At 34.8% G+C, this 22,922-nt stretch overlaps 1 protein-coding gene across 1 annotated transcript in view; it reads left to right on the top strand.

The window, feature by feature from the left end:
* The window catches only part of tinc (transmembrane protein tincar), a 613,917-nt gene that overhangs the window by 579,305 nt on the left and 11,690 nt on the right, over positions 1–22,922 (top strand). The window contains exon 11 of the mRNA XM_072523412.1: positions 21,044–21,191. Within this exon, the coding sequence (XP_072379513.1) occupies positions 21,044–21,191 (148 nt within the window). The remainder of the gene's footprint in view (positions 1–21,043; positions 21,192–22,922) is intronic.

Raw genomic sequence — 22,922 nt, 5'->3', positions numbered from 1 at the left:
ACAGTTATACAAAGATTAAAAAAGAAAAATTTAAGCCTAGGCGCGCTGCCAAAGTTCCACGTCTTCTTCAAAATCATAAAACTCGTCGTTTAGAATTTGCAAAAACGCATATTCAGTGGAATCTCGACAACTGGAAAAATATTCTTTTCACTTCTTCTTCTGGCAATGGAATGACAATTGTAGCTTTGCAAACTGCTGCACGAAAAATTTCTGTAAATGAGCGGTCAAACCATATCCTCAGGTGTTTTAGCCAAGAGTTCTGGCGTCTTCCAATTATATGATTTGGAGTAATTCTTATCTTTCACCTCTCAACACATGACCCAATTATTGTATTTTTTTCTCTTTGATTATGCTGAGTAACTCAGTTTGTTTACATATGCGCCGAAGTACCTCACCATTGGTAACTTTTTATGGAATTCTCAGCATCCGTCTGCATATATACATTTCAAAAGTTTCAGAGTTTATTGTCCAACTTTCACGGCCATACAGCAAAATAGGAAAAACATCTGATAATTCGAATTCTGATCTCTAGACTAAGGTCTGATCTTGTAAAAAATGTTTTCATGTTTCCAGGATTTCTTTTTTTGAGTTACACTGGCTGTTGAAATTTGCCTTCAAATATTTTAAGGAAGTTACCTGTTCTATTATTTTTCCCTTGGCGTACAAATTTCTTGTAAATTCGTGTATGAATGATTCTGAGAAAAGTTTTGAGACATCATGCTTAATATTCGATAGTCATCGCAGTGTGAGGCATTGGATTTTTTTGGTAATGTTACGAATGTTGATTTTAGCCAGTCTAATGGTATTTTACCTGTGTCATATATCTTATTGAATAGTGCTGATACTAAGTCGAGGCTTTTACTTTCGTTGTCTGCAATTAATTAAGTATTTTGACATTGATATAATCAGGACCGGTGGCTTTTTCATTCTTCTGAGCTTTTACTGCATAAATTTTTCTTCTTTTGTTATTTTTGGACCTTTTTCATTTATTCGATCATCCGTGTATGGTAGAGAACAAGGTATATCATCGTCAGAAAGTGTCTGAATGTATTCGTTCCATCTCTTCAGTTTATCCTTTGTCTCTTTCTGTGTCTACTGTTCTTTTCACTGTTAAGACCAAAATTATATTATCGAAACTAGATGATCGACACTACGTCTACAGAAGAGTTGGAGAACAATTCGCCTTCTGAAATCTCGCCCAGGCCGTTAGTTTTGGAGGTGCTGGCATAATTCTTATGGGGAGGTATTAGTTGGGAGGGACGTACCTCACTTGTGGAAATGATTGGACGGATGACTGGTGACTTTTACGTTTAAAACATCCTGCAAGATCATCCCATATGTTGGTTACATTGGATATGACAGGTTCATGTAAATGCATGATAATGCTCGACCACATGCCGCTGCCATAGTGAGTAATTATATTGATGAGGTCCAAATTCGAAGATTTGATTTACCACCACTTAGTCCGGATTTAAATCCAATACAGCACATGTGGGATCAGCTAAAACGCCGCATATGACAAAGAAATCGTTCCATATATGATAGAGCAGCTTCGGCTTGCTGCACAGAATGAACGCAATGCTATTCCTCAAGGATATGTTCAAAATTTCCTTGCAATCATGCCGAGAAGAATGCAAGCAGTAATAAGAGCTAGAGGGGGATACTCGTTACTGATCATGCACTTGTTTTAGTTAAAAACACTTCTTTAAGCAATTTAAATTAACATTTAAGTTTAGAATAACAGTTTATTTACTTAACAATAAGCAATATTTTTTATCCGCATAAAACATTAAGATTGTTCATTCAACAGTGGTGAAATAAACTCTTCTTCACAATAAAGGACTTGATTGACCAGCATTTATTTTCAAAAAAATATTAGAAAATTCCAAAATATTCGATATATTTTTGTTCACGAGTGTATTTTTTTTTGTAAAGTATCCAAAAGTAATTATACTCGTAAACCCTTTTTTTTTATTCTTTTCCCGAATTTCCTCAGTATTTCATCATCATAAATCCTTAATCCTACATAGTTTAAGCCTCTACATTTTGTAGTTGTTCGATTTCAGGAAAACCCTTGGCATAAATAGTTCTGATCCCTCGGTGACGAAACTGTCGTGACGTCTGTCTGAAATAATTCGCTGAAATTATGCACGACTTAATTGCAGACGGGACGTTGTCTCTCAAGTGGAAAGGCTCTCTTAGCTCAGGGCTCCAGAGCTTCCGAACTCCTTCTGTCGAATGATTATCAAACTGCAGACTTCGTGGGTTTAAAGTTTGTTGAATATTTAATAATTTTGTCCTCAAATGGGTATTTTGGTATAAATTTATTTAACCCGAGTTTATTATTTTAGTGGAGAGTTTTAAAGAATATCTATTAAAAAAATACTGTTCTTCCTTGTCTAGTTAATTTTTTCTTTAAACTCAATATGATCACTTCTTCCTTTATTTTATCGTTTTTACCCATTTGTAATATAACTAGCTGACCTAACCAAGTTCGTACCACCTTAGAATTAATAAATGTTCTGTTAAATTATTAGATGAGTTATGTTATTTTTTTATATCAAATAAGGGATAAGATCAAATTAATTGTTCAAAAGGGAGCTAATTCACGTGGCAACAAAGTATTCCTTTGCTGAATAGGTTGCACTTGTGTTGTTTATTTTCATTGAAAGACCTTGGGGATATACTACATTTTTCGTTGTGTTGCCGAACGCGAGAACGAACCAAGTGGATTATTTGCTACACGTTCAATTTACCACCATAATACATACAATTGACATGAGAGAAGCAATTATTTTCTATACTCTGTCCACAAACATTTTAGAATTGGACTGGTGATTTGTTCATACTACATAGTTTTAATTGGTTCAGATTTCTAATTAAAATGACTACCAAGCCAACCTTAAGTTGTAAAGTACATGTCTTGGTTTAATATACAGTCGATATATTTAAAAGAAAGCAGTAGACTAACGATTTGATTGTGAATCATTAAGTTTAAATGATCTATATCCTTGGTATTTGATGCTAAAATTATTCGTTTACTTGACCAATTGTGGTTTTTGTAATGAGCAATTATGTAATTAATGAGCTCATTCTTCATAGGGACGAAATGTCAAAAATTCAGCGAAACGAAATCTTCTGCTTCTTCTTTTGATATAAACATGACTCTGTCTGTTTTTCAATGTGCCTTCAACAAGTAGTCGTTCTATCGTTTACGTGGTCTTCCTACTGATCGTCTTCCTGTTGGGGAACCGTCTCTTGCCGTCTTTACTACTCTATTTGATGTTATTTGGCTTATATGATCATTTCATTTTACTCTTTTATTTCTTTCCCAGTCCTTGATGTTCTCCATCTTGCATCTACGTCATATAACTGTACTTCTAGCTCTGTCTCATAGTGTTTTACTATCAATTTTTCAAAGTGTTTTTATATCTGATATTTCTATCATCCTTTTTATCCTTTCCAAAATCAAACAATTTAATTCATCGACAGTAATACGGTCATTAACGATAGCCAGCAATTTCTTGGAAAACTCTTCGACAAAAAGATCTTTTAGCAATGCAATTTACTTGTTTTGCCTTCAGTCAGTTTTATTAACTTATGCTGTACTTCTTTGGTACGTGGGTTCAACTTTGGTACATTAGTTCTAACTAATTGGTTAATTGCATATTCATGTCCCAACTCTCAATTGAAAGCATCACTCAATTCCTAACTTAACTAACAAACTGCCACACATGACGAAGTACATGTCTTCGATCAAAAGCAAAGCGTGGTTAACCACTAGATTGGGATTCTTTGTCCTGACACGAATTTGAAGTAAAATGTCATCAGCCATATCATCCTTTTACTTGTTGCACAGTTCATATGTATTCGATGGGTAGCATGCCGAAATAATTATCGCAAAGGATGAGCGTATCTGACTTGCAGATGCAGAAACAATTGCTTTAGCCATTGTTATGTCAATTGCCAATAATTACCGTTTTCAAGAAAATTAAGCTGTTGACTTGGTACACTAAATGATGGACATACTACACCTTTGACAGTTCGAAGAGAACTGAGATGATATCGACCCACAAACATTCCCCAGCAACAACCGCAAGTAGCATTCGAGACTTATCGGATGAATTGTGTTAATGCAATTAAGAGCATGAGTAAAAGCACACTCGGATCGTTAGGCATCACTTCGTCTTACTTCCTACGTTCAAATGTGTTTGATACCTTACTAACACCATTCCGTATTTAAGTTTAAAACATGTCGTGTACTTGCTTTAGGCTAACGCTTTGTAGATTCTGTTTATTAAAACGAGAAAACTTTATTAGTTAGAGTACCCATTTTAGGAGAAAAAATATATATAAAGGAACGTGGAAAATTCCGGGGTCAAATGGAACTAATCAAATAGACCACATCTTAATACAAGAGAAGTTTGCGAATTTAATAACAAATGTGAAAACGTGCAGAGGGGCTGACGTAGACTCAGATCATTTTTTGGTTAGAATTAATATGAGAGAAGCAATAATTAAACGGCATAAACGGAAAAAGAAAGTGCAACGTAAATTTAACTTTGAAAAACTGCGAAAATTTGAGGTAAAGCAGGACTATCAAAAGGATATACAAGAAACCTACGCTAAACAAGATAGTACTACTGTGAGTAACATACAACAAAAGTTCTTGAAAATGACAAACACTATAAAGGAAGCTACGTCGAAGAACATACCAAGAGCAAAAAGATTTAGAAAAAACCACTGGTTCAATGACGAATGCAGAACAGAGTTAAAAAAAAGATCAGATTTGAGATTAAAAAGTTTACGTTCGCAAAAACAAGACGACCTAGAAAGGTATGCCGTACAACGAAAAAAAGTAAAGAGAATCCTAAGGGAGCGGAAACGAAAGTATATGGAGAATAAAATTAAGCGCATTAAAGAAAATTACAAGAAAAATGAAAAAAAAAAATTTTTATAAAGAAGTAAAATACATTAAAACTGGGTACCAGGGAAGAACGATGAATGTAAAAGATAAGCAAGGAAACCTGATAGTGGATGAAGACCAAATATGTGAAAGGTGGAAAGAATATTTCGAAGAGATACTAAATGACGAAGTGACTACTGAAGAAAATTGTTATGTTCCTAGCTCAAATAGTAATAGAAGAAATACCAAAGCCCACAAGAGAAGAAATTGAAGAAATGAAGTTAAATTTGTCGATAGCAATTAAAGTAAATTGTATACTCACGCTTAATCAAGCCATTAAGAGCGATGCTGGGAATATTTATATTCCACTAAGCATCAACAATTTACCCATGTAAATTATTATCTTTCTTGTACTCATTGCGTCGAGTAAGGACGATAAATATGCGAAAACGGTTGCGTTTCGATTTAATTTGAGCTTCTTACCACTCCCTGACACGTGTTTCTGGGTCTTCCCGTCATCAGAGAGAGCTTGTAAGAAAACTCAAACCAAACCAAAACGCACCGGCTACTCGGCAATTATAGACAAAATAATTACCAGAGTATGCTACTAGAGACATCTAGTAATGAAAGATGAAGTTAAATGTGTCGATAGCAATTAAAGTAAATTGTATACTCACGTTTAATCAAGCCATTAAGAGCGATGCTGGGAATATTTATATTCCACTAAGCATCAACAATTTACCCATATTTATATTCCACTAAGCATGGGTAAATTGTTGATGCTTAGTGGAATATAAATATTCCCAGCATCGCTCTTAATGGCTTGATTAAGCGTGAGTATACAATTTACTTTAATTGCTATCGACACATTTAACTTCATCTTTCATTACTAGATGTCTCTAGTAGCATACTCTGGTAATTATTTTGTCTATAATTGCCGAGTAGCCGGTGCGTTTTGGTTTGGTTTGAGTTTTCTCACAAGCTCTCTCTGATGACGGGAAGACCCAGAAACACGTGTCAGGGAGTGGTAAGAAGCTCAAATTAAATCGAAACGCAACCATTTTCGCAAATTGAAGAAATAATAAAAGATATGAAAAACCAAAAAAGTCCCGGGGAGAGCGGCGTTGTGGCAGAGAACATAAAATATGGAGGAGAGGTCTTAATAAACAAACTTGGTGAGCTAATACTAGAAGTATGGGATGCCGAAGAAATGCCTCAAGAATGGAATAAGTCGATTATAATTCCTATACACAAAAAGGGAGATAGAACTGAATGCACAAACTATAGAGGAATATCCTTATTAGAAGTAATGTATAAAGTACTCGCCATACTAATTAAAAAACGATTAGAAATATATATAGAGCAGAATCTAGGAGAATACCAGGGAGGATTTCGGAAAGGAAGATCAACAACCGATCAAATTTTTATGCTAAGCTAAAACAAATCCTGAGCAATTGCTATGAATACAACATTTCAGCACAAGTACTTTTTATTGATTACAAAGCTGCCTACGATACAATAAACAGAAACAAGTTAATAGAAACACTAAAAGAATTCCAAGTGCCAGAAAAAATAATAAGATTGGTAAAAATGACAATTAGACAAACCATTTGTGCTGTGAGATGCAACGGTACAGTCTCAGAAGAATTCGAAGTGAAAAGAGGTGTTCGCCAAGGAGACCCGTTATCTACATTGCTATTCAATATAGTTCTAGAAAAAATTGTAAGGATTAGTGGGATAAATAGGTCCGGTACTATTTTATACAAGGAGCACCAATGCTTAGCATACGCTGATGATGTGGTTCTCATTGCAAGAAATGGAAAAGAACTATCAAATATAACAAAAAGACTGATTCGGGAAAGCTCTAAAATGGGACTGAAAGTTAATATTAATAAATCGAAGTACATGGAGATCTCGAGCAAAAAAAGGAATAAGCACCAGGGGATCCTTTAAATTGGAGGTGGAGAATGGATCAGTTGTAGAATTCGAGAAGGTGGATGAATATATGTACTTAGGTACTCTTATTGATCAGACATGTAAAGAAGAAATTGAAATCAACCTGAGACTGACCAAGAGCAACAGGTGTGCTGGAGCCATGAGCAAAATAATTAAGGCCAAAGATATATCTCGTAATACAAAAATAAGAGTATACAAAACTATAATTAGACCCACAATGCTATACGCTGCCGAGACATGGACTATGAACAAAACCGTACAGAACACATTGGAAGCATGGGAAAGAAAGATACTTCGCAGAATATTTGGTGGAAAAGTAGTAGAAGGAGAATGGAGAAGACGAACTAATGCAGAAGTGTATCAGTTGTATGCTAACCCTACAATAACAAATGTGGTGAAAAAACGTAGACTAGAATGGCTCGGCCATCTAGAAAGAATGCAAGGTAATAGACTAGTCAAGAATATTGCTTGGAGAGTACCTGAGGGCAAAAAAAAGAGAGGAAGACCAAGAAAGAAATGGAGAGATGCAGTGATGGAAGATGTCAGAGAGATGGGAATCAGAGATTGGAAGCTGTTAGCTAAGAATAGAAAACGATGGAAATTATCCATCCAGCAATGGGCCTAAAAGGCCTGTTAACGCTGTACATACATACATACAATCATTTCTCTACTTCCTAATCACATATATTCCGTTTTCGACCTGCTAATCTTAAGTCCTTCCTCTTCAATAGCCCTTCTCCGACCCTTTAACTTCTCCAATATATATTTGCTATCCTTTACTAACACGACATCATGCGCAAAGAGAATTGACCAAGGATCCCCTCCCTTACTTTCTCTGTCGATACATCCATAATAAGAATAAACCTCAGTGGTTTGGGGATATATACATTATACAATACAATAATAATACAATACTCAAAAGTAGGGACTCAGTGAAGAACCTTGATGCAAACCAACCGTCACTGGAAAACTTTCGGCCAATCCGACACAAGTCCTTACTTTAGTATACGCTCCTTCTTACATATCCTTCACGAGCCTTACGTAATTCTCAGAAACCCATGTGTCTGTCATACATCTTAATAGCTCTTGTCTATGGACTGTGTCGTATGCCTTCTTAAGATCTATAAATACCAAATGTAGCTCTCTTTCATTCTCACAGCATTTCTCTGCCAACTGTTTTAAATCACACAAGGCATCCGTTGTCCTCCTTCCTGACATAAACTCAAACTGTTCTTCTATCGATGTCTCTCTACTTAACATTTGCTCTATGGTTCTCTCCAAAATTTTCATCTCTACAATTCTTACGGTCCTGAATGTCACCTTTATCTTTATAAAATGATACCATAACACTCTCTTTTCATGCATTGGGCATCATTTCTTCCTCATATATCTTACTTATCATTTGCCACAAAATATCAATCCCTCAATTTTAGCAAGGGCTTTACTGCCGGGTGCCGTTCTTGACGCAAACCCTCCTAGTTTATCCGGGCTTGAGACCGGTACTGATAGCTATCGAGCTACTTAATTCACCCAGCAACTACCATAGACAGAGTTAGAGTCACCTCTTACGATAACTTGTTGATAGTCACCTCTTACAACAACTTGTTAATAGTCACCTCTTGCAATCATTTCTAATAAATATATAAGTGAGAAACTTCCTGTGTGGCACTATATAGATCGAGACTATATTTTGACATTTCTTGATTTGCAACCTAGAAAGCTCTGACTCCTGGCTGAAAGGCCCTTTAAGTTTATTATTGGAACACTAATCTATCTACGCAACCTACAAAGAAAATATTTATAAAACTATATCTTATTGAGAGATAAAGGAAACTAGTTTCTTCTATTGATTTTATCATCATGTTAGACAACATTTTAATTAGGTTAGCCGAATATACCTCCCATTATTCGATTTTGATTAAGTTATCATACTCGCCATTCTGAGAGAAATTATGATCTATAGTGGCACCACTGTGTGAGTAGCAACGTCTCACATAACAGGGTACTGTTAGATTTCAATAGTAAATAGTTCTACATTAAGTAATTCTATAGTTTTATCCACTTACTACGACCACCTGTGATAGACTGAGTAAAAAAACCATTATTATATAACGCTGAGTAGCACACTAAATTGCCGATAGTCGACCAGGTCGTTCAAACGGCACCAGATCGCATGAATGCTCAATAAAACTATTTTGATGAGAGGTCAGCCGATCCACGTAGGAGCACCCAGGAAATCTCGTCTGTCCCAGCCGAGTTCAAAAATACCAGCCCTCAGGTGGTTAAAACTATTGTGCGAATACCCAATTTATACTATCTCCCTGAATGGTTGCCGAATTCAGATAGCATCCTCCAGAAATCCTTGCCTGTTATAGCTCTTCTTGTTGCCCATTAAACAGAAATTACTATTACTACTACTACTTTTATATTACTACTACTATTATACTCTTATGTAAGACTCCAGAAAGTTTTTTTTTAATAAAAAATATTACCTATTATCCCTGAAAAAAAAATAAACAAATTTGATATTATTTCCTTACTGTTATAAAAATGACAAAATATCATCTCCCTTTCGTAATCTTAAGATCGTGAAACATGAATGGCAGAGGTAATAAACTACAAATGTTGAACCTATGACTCACACCCACATACAAATACATTACGACCACTCTCCCCTGTTGAGACGTTGAAGAAATATTTCCAATTTGTCCTAAATCACACTTGGATGCATCCCTCGATATATTAGACCGACTTTTTCTTAGCCAGAGGCAAAAAACTTTCCAATAAGGAGGGGAATAAAGTTTATAAGGAAATTTTCTTCGAAATAAAAAGATCGTGTAAATTTGCATGAGATTTATGTTAAATTAGAAAAAACTTCAAAGCATTGGTTTGCGGAATTTGATGAATAATTATCTACTTCATCGTCAGTAAACAATTTAAACAAAAACAGTTCAAGCAATACAAATTTATGAAGATTTTTTAATAAAAAAGGTTTAACATTTCTGAAGGAAGAACTTATTTAAGAACGTTAGTTTTTATCTGCATCAATGAGAATCCGAAAATTTTATGGTGGAAAATTGTCATAATGGAAATATTAAAGCATTTTTTATCATTTTCTTACTTCTATACTTTTATCATTGTCCGTTGTTCGTATAACTTTCTAATTTAGTATAACTAGGTATATAATTTTAATGTAATCAAAGACTAAGAAAGGGAGATATAGGAAGACGGGCGCAAAATTATGAAATTTCGGAGTAGCCTACTGAATACTAAAACTTTTAAAAAAATATTGTGTTTATCCATGACTGTAATTAGCGGTAAATATTAAATAACATTTTTAAAATTGTAGGACTTGATCGACAAGAAAATCTGAAGATATTGTTGAAAGTCGTGACTCAATATTCTCGGAAAAAAAATGTATCGCGACATTTTTGGATCATTGTTCTACGAGGCAATTGTAAATATAGAAGTAGTCCAGATAAAGAGGAAATATAGTAAATGAGTGAAGAGTATATAGTTAGTGCCCGTCGGGAAAAACGCTTGAGTATCGCTTCATGACTCCTAGTCTGACACGGTTTTCCTCTGCGATTTTTTTGGTTTTGGGGCATTTTCCTCTAATTTTTCCGAAACTTGTCGACTTTACGATATACTAAAAGTTTATAGATGCTGCTATGCTGTTTAATTCTTCTTCTTTATGTGCCGTCTTCTACCGAAGGTTGGCGACCATCGAACGATAGGTTTCTCTGTTTTGTGTCGCATGTATTATGTTAGCAGCTTCTGGTATTTGAAACCATTCTCTCAAATTTCTTAGCCAGGATTTCTTCTTTATGCCCAAACCTCTTCTACCTTCAATCTTGCCTTCCACGATAAGCTGTAGCAGACTGTACTTATCATTACGGAACATATGGCCCAGGTATGACGCTTTCCTCCTTTTAACAGTTGTTAACAATTCCATCTCTTTACCCATTCGTCTTAATACCTCTGTGTTGGTCACTCTGTCTGTCCAAGGTATTCTCAGTATGCGTCGAGACATCCACATTTCTAGAGCTGCTACTACTCCTACTATCTGTTTACAGCGTTCTCCGACGCCTTCCGACTCCTAACCGTCATTCTTCTCTATTCAGCCATAGGCCTGGAGGGATTTCTCTTTCCTCTAGTTCTTTTTCAATTCCCTCTCTCCAGCTTTTTTTCGGCCTTCCTCTTTTCCTTCTCCCTTGTGGTGTCCACGTCAAAATCTGTTTTGGAATCCTGTCATCTGGCATTCTCTGTACATGGCCGTACCATATTAACTGTTTTGTTTTTATGCCATCAACTATTGTATGCTTGACTCCCATCATTTCACGTATTCTCTCATTTGGTATCCGATCTCTTCTTGATTTTCCTGCTGCTCTTCTCCAGAAGTCCATTTCTGTTGCTAGTAACAGTTTCTCTGTTCTTTGTTTCATTTGCCAAACTTCGCTGCCATATGTGATTACACTTTTAAGTATGGTGTTGTATATGAGTTGTTTGTTCGCTTTAGATATTGTTTGGTCCCACAGAATTCCGTTCATCATGGATATGGCTTTTCTACCCTGTATGTTTCTGTCTTTTATAGCAGCATCGAGTGTTCCATCTTGAGTTATCTTTATACCCAGGTACTTGTATTCATCACAGTTTCTAATTTCTACCCCATCGTCTAATATAATGGACTGTTTTGTCCCTTGAATACACATGGCTTCAGTTTTCTTAATGTTGACTTCGAGACCCCATTTGTTATATTCTTCTATTAGCTTCCGAGTCATGTAACTCAAGTCGTCATGATCCTGAGCAATCAGTATTTGGTCATCAGCGAAACATAAGGTGTACAGTGTAGTCTTGTCATTGAGAGGAATTCCCATGCCGTTACATTTTCTTTTCCACAGCTTGAGTGCTTGTTCCAGATAAATTTTGAAAAGGGTAGGCGAAATACAGCAACCCTGCTTTAGTCCTTTCGTGACCTTAAATCCTTCAGATATCCCTGATCCAGTTTTAATTTTTGCAGTCATTCCATTATACAAACTTTGGACTGCTTTGATAAGACCATGCTTAATGTTGGTTTGCTGTAGGGTTGACCATAGTTTACTTAGGGCTGCTAACTTCTTTATAGTTGCTGCTGTTAACGTCCAACCTTCAACTCCGTAAAGTAACGTAGAGAGTACGTAGCATTTCGTGGCGCGCCATCGGAGGTTAACGCTTAGGTGGCGGTTGCTTAAGAGCTTTCTCATTTTGATGAATTTGGATCTTGATATTTCAATTCGGATCTTAATCTGTACACCTGGGTCCCACTTATCATTTACTGTATATCCCAGATATTTAAATCGGTGTACTCTTTCAATACGTTCGGCTTCAATATTCAGGTCGATATGTTGAATGTTCTTTTTACTGATCACCATAAATTTAGTTTTCTTTCTAGTTTTCTTTTTGCTGTTTAATTAGGTAGATTAAAAATTATAAGAAAAAAAAAAACGAAAATAAAATTATCTGATGATAAATATATTTCATTCAACGCATCTGACGACTCGAACATGTCAGAAAATCTACTGTGACAAAATTCATAGATAACCAGCTAATTTTTATAAAATACGTTCATTAACAGTAGCAAAAACAACTTTTCATAGTGCCTGACGGAACTTGTTTTCCGATTTTCCTGTCTAACGGGTGAAAGTGGTCGATTTTATGACTATCAAAAAATTTATTAATAGCTGTCAGACATTGATAAGGTATACGTAGAAAATCAGTACTTACCAAGTGGTACAGGTCTCTGACATATATTGGAAAATATCTAGAGTCTGACAACAAAAAGTAATTTTACTATGGACCCTCTAACTAATACGCGAAATTAAGAAACTTAAGAAGAGTTTGAATGGGTGGATAATTTGACCTGTAGTATTTATTGGTGTACCACCAGACCAGGAAATGATCCAAATAATTATATTTTATGGGGGCATTTTAAAGTAAAAAAAATAGCACAAAACTTAAGCAAGAGAGCGATTGAACCTGGAAAAAAATTATCGTGGGCAAAAGTGGCATCCTTTGATAATTTTTTGATCCTTTTGCCTTCCAGGTGTGTAAATGAGCAGGTGTTTCAGGTGTGCTGGTGCGAAAGATAGACAAAAGAATAAACAATTTTCAAAAGAGTGTTGTAAAAAAATTACATAATAGATATACAGAGTGGATTCAAAAAATCATAGGACTCGTCAGATACACTACGTAATTCACACTAACTAACCAAACCAGCCCAATATTAAGTCAATTGTAAAAAGATAACCGAACATAATTATTGTTCTCTGATGTCACCTCTTCTACTCTAGTTTTCATCGTCTAAGTCATCATCTTCTTTTACCTACGCCAAACGTAAGCATAACGTCAAACTCTTCTTCTTTTCATATGTCATCGGTTAAATAGGTAAATCTACTAACCTTGAAGATACAGAGCTTAACATTGTTCTCATTCGCTCTATTTTTCTTTTATTCTGAGCAGACAATGTCTATCAAAACAAGCTTACTTGCCTAAATTTTTTTTGTGTGCAATCGTTCCCTTCTATAAAAAGCAAAAAAAAACAAAAAAAATTGTGACATGATGATTATCGTAAAAAGGGATATAACATATCAAGGATTTGGCAGCGTATCTATGCTAGGTGTCATCAATTAAATGCATACTAAAATTAGGCCAAATTATTTCAATAAAATGTGTAAATAAACGACCATTCTGGCAAATGTATGATGAGAAATTTATAATCGATGCAACCGCAAATATAGAGCGAAACAGGTCGTAGACATCTATGCCTTCTGGTGATATATATTTTGTTGTTAGTAATGTTAAAGTCTTAATTTTTAGATGTTTGTTGGCTGGCTGATAAATAGACCGCATGTATATGAAACTATTAATTAATGTAAGGTTTTATAGGTGCTGGCTCACTAAAAATAGTTAATTAGCTGTGGACGTAATTTACCAGCGAGACTGTTTCCAAAAAAGGCCTAAATCTAGCCCATTAAATATACAAAAAGAGGTGATGTTAAACATTTATTCTAACTAAAACCTATCAAATGAATAAGTAAATATATAAGAAAGGTAAATAATACTGAAAAATATAACTAATATACTATAACTATTGAAAAATGACCGGAAACTAAAAGTATGATAATGTATCGGTATAACGTTCCACACACTAATACAGTCTAATATCTTCTTGCTTCAGGCCTTTACCGGTAGTACTATGTGAGCTCATAAGACATATGCTTTTTCCTTATCTGCGAGGTTCTTGGGTATCTCTTGCCTATATATGCAGCAACTTGTTACGATATTGCAGCTTCTACTAATTTTCCGAGAAACATATACAGCTTAAACATATACTCACGAGTACCGGGTGCTAATATTACTGCTAGAGATATCTTCTAAACATTATAAGTTGTGTTATACTTGTCGAGTAAGTACATATACTACGATATGACACACCTGAGAATTTGTGCTTTCAGCAACACTAATGTTTGACTTCTCTTATAAGTTTTTTGCGCGTTCTTGTATCTTACAATGACTGGCTTGCGACGGTTTATCAATGTTTTGTTTTAACGTGACTTGAGGTAGAAAAATAAAACTGGTATATGACGCACAGATATCGGAAATACCCATCTATTTTCCTACCGTGCCCCTTCCTCGACCAATCCCCTGTAGAAAGAGTGACGCACTACAACTACCTCGGCACCATAATAAATAAAGAATGTTCCAACAAGCAGGAGATTAGAGTACGCATTCGAAAAGCTAGATCCACCTTCAATCGGATGGGGGCCTTCTTCAAGAATCACAACCTCTCTCTTGATACAAAAGTAAGAATGCTGCGATGCTACGTCTTCTCTGTCCTTTTTGATAGTGTTGAATCGTGGAACTTGAACGAAGATATGTGCAGAAAACTGGAAGCATTTGAGATGTGGCTATATCGGAGAATGCTTAAGATCCCGTGGACTAACCGAATCACAAATGAGGAGGTCCTGAGAAGAATGAATAAAAACCGAGAGGTACTGACCACTGATATGCTCTCCTTCAAGCCATCATGCAGGAAAAATATTTGGAAAATGAAGTCCAGGAAGAAGAAGAACATCTTGGTTAAAGAACCTCAGAATCTAGTTCAATACAACATCTGTGCTGCTTTTCCGGCGTCTGCAATAAGATAAAGATTGCCATGATGATCGTCAACATTTGTAACGAATAGGCACATTAAAAAGAAGACCCTATTAAGTTGTTTACAAAAGAAAATATTACCGTACTTTTCTGAAATTCAAGTAGAAATTATTCGGGTTAAATAATCTTTGACTAAACAAATATTTACTGACTATTTTGTGATTGTTTAAATTTTATTTTTTTCTAATTTTTTTGATTTCTTTTTTATTTTAAGAATAATTACTTTTTTTTGTTATCTTTTATAAAACACTTTTTTGGAATATATTAAGCAAATAAAGTTATCTATAATGTTTCGAATAAACTATTTTCTAACTTCGCTGTTAATATATTAGGCTATATGAATCGATCAGTATTTAGCAAAATCACAACGTAGTTATTTTATAGGTTAAAGATCAAAACCATCATTGCGGTGTGTGTGTTTTGTAGCGGAGATTACAAAATGAAGCTGCGGTAATAATTATGAAACCAACAAATAGTCCATTGCCACTCAGATTTAAAACGGCTTTGATGTTGGTATGAACATGCGGTATGTGTTCATTTGATTTACTCTACAGAGTGTGTTTTTGTGTTTTTTTATAAATGGAGTAAAAATTTTAATCACGGATTTAACAATTAACTGAATTCATAGTCGCATTAAAGATTATGCGTGTAACAGTGTTTATTTTTATAACAATTTTTTATTAAAACAAAAACACAGTAGTACATATTCCGATGCATTTTTCTCGCTTTATTTTTGCCTCATTTAGAAAATCATGTTTGATCACAAAAAATTCCAATGCTGCTAATTTGAGTTGTAATGATTTGAAGAACAATAATTCTTTTATGATTCACATACCATTACAAATTCGAATAAATGTAATTAAATGAGTGTCTTTATTGATATTTATTACTTTATTAAACTGATTCAATTCAATAAGAAGGAACACCGTATGATATAAATAAAGGGTGCAATTGTTTGGAAAAATGTATTTTCCAAATGTAGTTTATATAATATGAATTCGAACTGGCAAAAAAATCCTTCACCAATGGTGTAAGCCTTTTTATATCGAGTTATTTGTATGAAAATTTTCATGACGTAATTTCTTTCACAAAAGTATTCACAAAGTTTTTTTAAACATGATTTTATCTGTTACTATGATTTTAATTTTGGTTTAAAAAGTTCCTAACTTTATACAACGGTTATATCTATTTTTAGTTCGAAAGCTGTCTATTATAAACCAGTCGTACGACTGCCAATTGGTTTATTGCATTTGTTTCATTGGGATTCACGGATTGGGAACACGAGAGGCTCTTTTTGCTTTAAATGTGTTAACGCAACGATGCAGAGACATGAATGTGGATGTATATGCATGTTTTATTGACTATCGAAAAGCATTTGACTGCGTTAACCATCAAAAGATGATCGAAATTCTGAGAACAACTGGAGTTGACGAACAAGACTTGCGAATTATCTCAGAACTATACTGGCACCAAATGGCAACAATTGAAATAGAGCACACAACATCCGAAGACATACAAATCCGACGAGGAGTGAGACAGGGTTGCGTCTTATCACCGCTACTCTTTAATTTGTATTCGGAGTCTATATTCAGAGAAGCATTAGACGAGGTCCAAGGCGGAATTAAGATTAACGGAATCAGCATAGACAACATCAGATATGCTGATGATACCGTCTTAATAGCAAGCAACGCACAAGAACTACAAAATATAATAAATGCGGTAGTTCACCACAGCGAAATGTTCGGTTTACATCCAAACGTTTCCAAAACTAAAACTTTAATATTTTCAAAGACACCAATAAACGTACAGGTGTATACCAAGGGTCAAATAATAGAACAGGTAAATTCCATAAAATATTTGGGAACAAATATCAATAGTCAGTGTAATCCAAAAAAAGAAATCCTGTCAAGAATCGAACAAGCAAGGAAAACATTCATGAGCATTAAAACATTTTTTACAAGATCATACCTTAGTCTACAGCTTAGAATCCGAATGATCAGATGTTACGTTTTTTCTGTCTTACTGTATGGCTGTGAAAGTTGGACAATGGACTCCGAAGTAGAAAAAAGAATAGATGCCTTTGAGATGTATATATACAGACGAATGTTGAGGATTCCATGGGTACAAAGAGTTACTAATGTTGAGGCACTTCGTCGCATGTGTAAACAAAAAGAATTACTAAGAATAATCAAAGAGAGGAAAATGCAATACTTGGGTCATGTGCTGAGAGGCGAAAGATATGAATTACTTCAAGTTATACTGGAAGGGAAAGTACAGGGCAAAAGATCAGTAGGAAGACGCCAGAACTCGTGGCTGAAAGACCTGAGGAGATGGTTCGACCGCTCATCCGCAGAGATCTTTCGCGCAGCAGTTTCCAAAACTACAATTGCCATTTGGATCGCCAACCTTCGAAAGGAGACGGCGCAATGAGAAGAAGAATTTGTTTCATTCGTTAAAGATATCAATTTCAGGATTCTGGAACCTTGTTTCAACTTTTACAGGTTTATTGGGTGGGTACCATATGTTTCAGTTGAAAATAAAATTTGACATTACGATTTCCATTTCGAAGATCTTTCTCGAAATACAAATACAAATTAAACAAAATAAAGGATGCTCCCTTTTTTGGATGTATTATTCACAAAACAGGATATAGGATATGCAACCAAAGTTTACAAAAAACTAATTCATACCAACAGATGTTTAAATTACCACCCAAAGTTAGATTAGATTAGAAACTAGAACCACAGTTTCTTTCGGCCTGACCCACTGCGATTTTTACAGGTCTATTGTGCTCCCCTTTGTCACTTAAAGTTCCTCATCCAGCCCTTTCATTTTAATTAAGTTTTTACAGCCTTGAAAGGGGTCTTTTTAAATAGACGTGCAGCGCTGTTTTCTTTTCTTCTAGACAGTTTCGACAAATATCTCCTTTTCAGGTCCACATGACTCAAATGTTTGTTAAACCTAAAATGTCTAGTGAGCAGTACCATTATCACCCTAACAATCTTTGGATTGTGGGTCAATAAGTCTACTGTAAATTTGACTGAATGTCCTTTAATGAAATCATTAGCCTGTCTTTGTCCTAGTTCATTTCTTTACAAATTCAGAGACTTATTGCACCCTTTTATCAAGAACTTCTCTTTTGTATGTATTTGTAAGTTCCAAGCAAGGTCCAAGGCTAATTAGTGGTTCACAAGCTCTTCTCGGGCCTTCTTTTAAGCGCTTTCGTAACGGACTCGAATAAGACGCTATCAAACGCTTTTTTCACGTCTAAGAAAGTTGCTACCGTTTTCTCTTTGTCCTTTTATGACTTTAAAAGCTGTTTACTAAGATGGTCCAGCTCCATGTCTGTCGACTTTTTTAGCTGAATCGCGTATTGACGATCGCTGAGTAGGTTTTTCTCCTGTCGTTCATCTCTGATATACCTAGGCATCTAGGAGCTTTCCTAAAGTTTTATTAGAAATGGGGATAGACTTATTGGTCTGTATTACTTAGGCGTTTGTTCCATTACCCTACCGACTTTCGGTATATAGGTGACCTTTACCTTTTGCCATATTAGTGGTACATATTCCAGAAGGATTATATATTATATATATAGTAATGTTGGTAGATGAGCCGGAAAGTGCCTCATTCAGCATTAATAAGCTTTCCTCTTTTTCTTTTTCTCTGTTCCGTTTTCATCTGCTGTATAGAATATGCAAGCGCACGGCCTGGGTAATTTGCTCTCGTCTTTAGCCTGGAGAATTGCGGTTTCACAAGGTTTTAAACTGTGAACTATTTCATTGGGCCATTATGCGCGAACATGCCTATACAGGTTATTACTAACCAGGCCTGAATGTGCCTGGCTTATTCTTGACATCGGCGGGTGGAGTACTGTTATCTGACCGTGACTTCTTTTTCCCTTTGGACTTATCAATATTGATACGGTTTGAGCCCTAATGATATTAGCCTTGATCACCGAACGTTTGCTTTTAAAAAAAATCTTGATCTTTTTTCACCCATATTTATACTTTTGATTTGTAGGCGCACGAAAGTTTGGCCCTTCTGACCTCTTCGTTCGACATAAGCTCTATCTTCTCAAGGTGATTCTAAAAGCCTCCCGAGTTTACTCTGATATTAAGGCTATATATTCCTTTTCTTTGTTAATTCATGTTCTATACTCTTCCCACGAGAAGCTTGGGAAATATTTGGTCCACTCAAACAAAGTCCCGTATGCTCGAATACGGCTCAAATACAATAGGATGTTGCCTGGTTTCCAGAGGGAACCGTGTGATCGTGTTTATGTCATGTGGCCATGCATCCTTCAGCGTGTTGTCTCACACTTTGAATTACGGTTTTTTTGCTGGTTTCGTCGGTTTTTGGGTGAGTGTAGGTTGTCTCCTGGTGACATAGATATAGTGGGGGGGAGTCCGGTGACCACCTGGTGCACCGACACCGATCGCTAATTCTCGGTCTGTTTTTGATTTCATGTGCCACCCTTACATTATTAGAGACCAAGACCAACTACTTGTCCCTTTTACTGCGTTAAGGTCATTTCGCAGCCCGGGAAGGGAATTACTACTCAAACAACAACGTAAACATCAAAAAGGGAATTATCAAATTATGATATGATACAGCCCAAAACATCTGCTCTAATGAAAATGAATTTTTGGGAAGAAAAAAAAACCTGCTTACAAAGGTTTTAACAAATAACGCCACAAGTAATTCAGAAATGCTTATAAGTAGGGATTTAAAGATATTATAAATAGATGGAAAGAAATTAAATAGAAAATAGCAAAATAACCAATACACTGAGGTCTATTCTGTCCAAAACCAAACCTAACAACACACAAGAGAGATCAAAGAACTGCATCTATAAAATATCCTGTGAATGCAACGATGTCTATGGAGGTAGTCAGGATAAACGATCATGAAACATTCATCAAAAACGTAGACTTCAACAAATCACAGATACGGAAACATGTCTGGGAAAATGAGCACAGAGTACAATGGAAAGATGCATCAATAATCACGAAGGAAACAGACATAAAAAATAGAAAAGAAAAATCAAAGAAGCACTTCTCATCCTACTTAATAAAGAAAAATGCGTAGCAAATCCATTAATAGAATGTAGCAGGATCTGGTTGCCAATACTAAAAAAAGTCAGTTACAAAAATATACCAACATAAGCGGATTAATAGAAGTATCCCACAAACACTTTATTTATAATTATACATAATACATATACAACATACAATACATAAACGTATAAAACATAAACTTATCTATAATTATACATAATACATAATATTATACAATAAACAATACATAAACATATAAAACATAAACAGATAATACACAAACGCATTATATCCAAACAAATAATACAAAAAGACACAAAATAATTAAAATTTTATACCACTTTGAGGATAAAAATGCCACCCTTTCAACTAGAGTAGAATTTTTAACTAAAAAATTCGCTATTTTCTACAAGATCGAGGCTAAAGTAAGTCACTCGTCAATTTGAAAAAACGTAACCACTAGACAAGTTTTTGTTATAACAACACCTCATTATTTTTTTAAAATAACGATTTTTGAAAACGATTACCAAAGTGGAAATCAAAACGTCAAACAACAATTATATAATACCTTTCACAGAATTTTCTTATGTTTTTATACATACTTAAATTCATCATGCTCGCATATACAGGATATGTTTTATATCAATAAAAAAACTAGTTAAAAAAGTAATTATTTATATATCGACATATATCCATAAAGTAATTTTTTATGTATCATCCATCATAGCATAGCAAAAAAAGTGGCATATAAGAGGCCAAATCAATATTTTCTTTTGGTTATAATCGTTAAGGCCGTTCTTTTGAACGGCCAAAGCCAAGAAGTTATCTTAACTTATGACAGCCAGTCAACCCATGTCTTGTCGCAACCTGTCCGTCTGTCTTGTCAGAAACCACCCCTAACATTACCTTATTTCTCTCTTATTGTTTCCAGCACAAAGAGCAGCGTGAGAAGAAGCACCATCCCAGGAATGGACCAAGACGACGGCGATTATGCTACCCTAAGGGAATTGCCTCTTCCGCCTCCCAACTCCTCTCAGAGAATTTCTAACGGGGAAGACACGGCCAGTGAAGAGGGAAAGGTAAGTTTCCAATTTTGTTTGTATCGAAATGTGACGCGGGATATTAGGAGGAAATTGGCATAGGCGTATCAATTAGAAACAAAAAGGCTTATATATTTGATAAAATGATAAAAATGGAGATATATGCAAAAATTGAAACGACCTAAACTAACTTATAAAATAATCATTTTTAAAGTTTGTATTGAATATTTTTAAATGACTACTATTTTCCCTAACGTATACTTCTTGCAAAATATGTTACGAAAAAGAAACTGTTTAATTATATACGAAAAATTTCAATGCCATAGTAGTGTTTAGATATAGTTTAGATACAGTGGTAATAAGGTTTTAATAAAATTAGTCTACATAAAAAATTAAAATGACACTATTAAAAATATGAAATTGAAAACAGTCTCGACAAACGATTAGCTAAATTGGAAGATAAAAAAAATATTCAAAAATATGAAAGAAATATAAACATGCGTCTCTGACTTAGAGGATTTCATCGATACGGTGCTGCTAATAAGATAAGAACGAGTAAACTTTAATGGAAAAATAGGCACGTTTAGAAAATTGGTTGCTGTTGTGAAAAGCACACATCCACCAATTTATGGATAAACACAATATTTATGAAAAAAATGCAATATTTAAGAAAGTTAAAAAAAACTACAATAAAGAGGAACAACCGATAATATTGTGACGAAATCTATACTCACTTTGATTATTATGCACTCTTAGATCCCATTCCAAATTTTTCGTGAGAAAAAGATACAATGTCGAAGGAGCTTACTGAAAGAAATATTTTTTATATTGTAGCTACACTACAAAAACACACAAAAGTCAATTGTAAAACTTACATAATAAAAGAAATTTTAGCACAACATGAACGTCACGTCTACATCCCTATCAGTCGGCGATAAATCCAATAGAAAAAATATGGTGAAGAACAAAATGGCTACCTGCAACGTAACTTTTTAATTAGAGGTGAGAAAATTACCAGGAAAAAAATTATTACTGTAGAACATTGAAAAAACGTTTGTGCTATTCTCACAAAAGTTGAAAATTATTATATTGAAAGCAATCATGATATAAATGTTGTGACGGACTTATAATATGACATAATATACACTTATACGGATAAATATAAAAGATAATAGCAGTGACAGTGAAAGTGAATTTTCACTGAAGATGATGAAGATAATTACTTTAATTTATTGATAATAAAAATTTTGGCATCTGTTGTATACGTTTGACTATGAATAAATTGATGATGATAGAATATATGCCTATATATTTAATATTATATTATAATAAAGACTAGAGGGGGTAAAATCCGAAACGTCGTGATTGGGGACGTGGTTAGGGAAAGAGCTTGGATGATTACAGTCTCAAAAAAGGTTCAAAAACCAAGACTGTAATGGTTTGATCACCTCAGACGTAGAAATGAAAACTTTGGATAAAGCTGTTAGAAATTGAGGGAAAGAGAGGTAGAGGAAAACACCAAGGTTAAGATAAAAGGACTATGTGACAGTGGATTTGAGAGAGAGAGAGAGAGATTAAGAGTTTAAATGAAGAAGACACGATGGGCAGAAAGAAGTAGCGGATAAGAATAAGACACAGCGATCGCTGAAAAGGAAAAAGCTAAGGAAAAACGGAAGATCAAGATGTATATATTGATTAATATTGTAGTGCCTTATTGTATTTTTAAACTATTTGTTTAATTAGGCTCATAAATGGTATTTAACCGCTTGC

Source organism: Diabrotica undecimpunctata, chromosome 2 (genome assembly GCF_040954645.1).
Source record: "Diabrotica undecimpunctata isolate CICGRU chromosome 2, icDiaUnde3, whole genome shotgun sequence".
NCBI classification, from domain to species: domain Eukaryota; kingdom Metazoa; phylum Arthropoda; class Insecta; order Coleoptera; family Chrysomelidae; genus Diabrotica; species Diabrotica undecimpunctata.
Note: the sequence above shows the minus strand (reverse complement) of the source record. Positions and strands in the feature narration are given on the sequence as shown.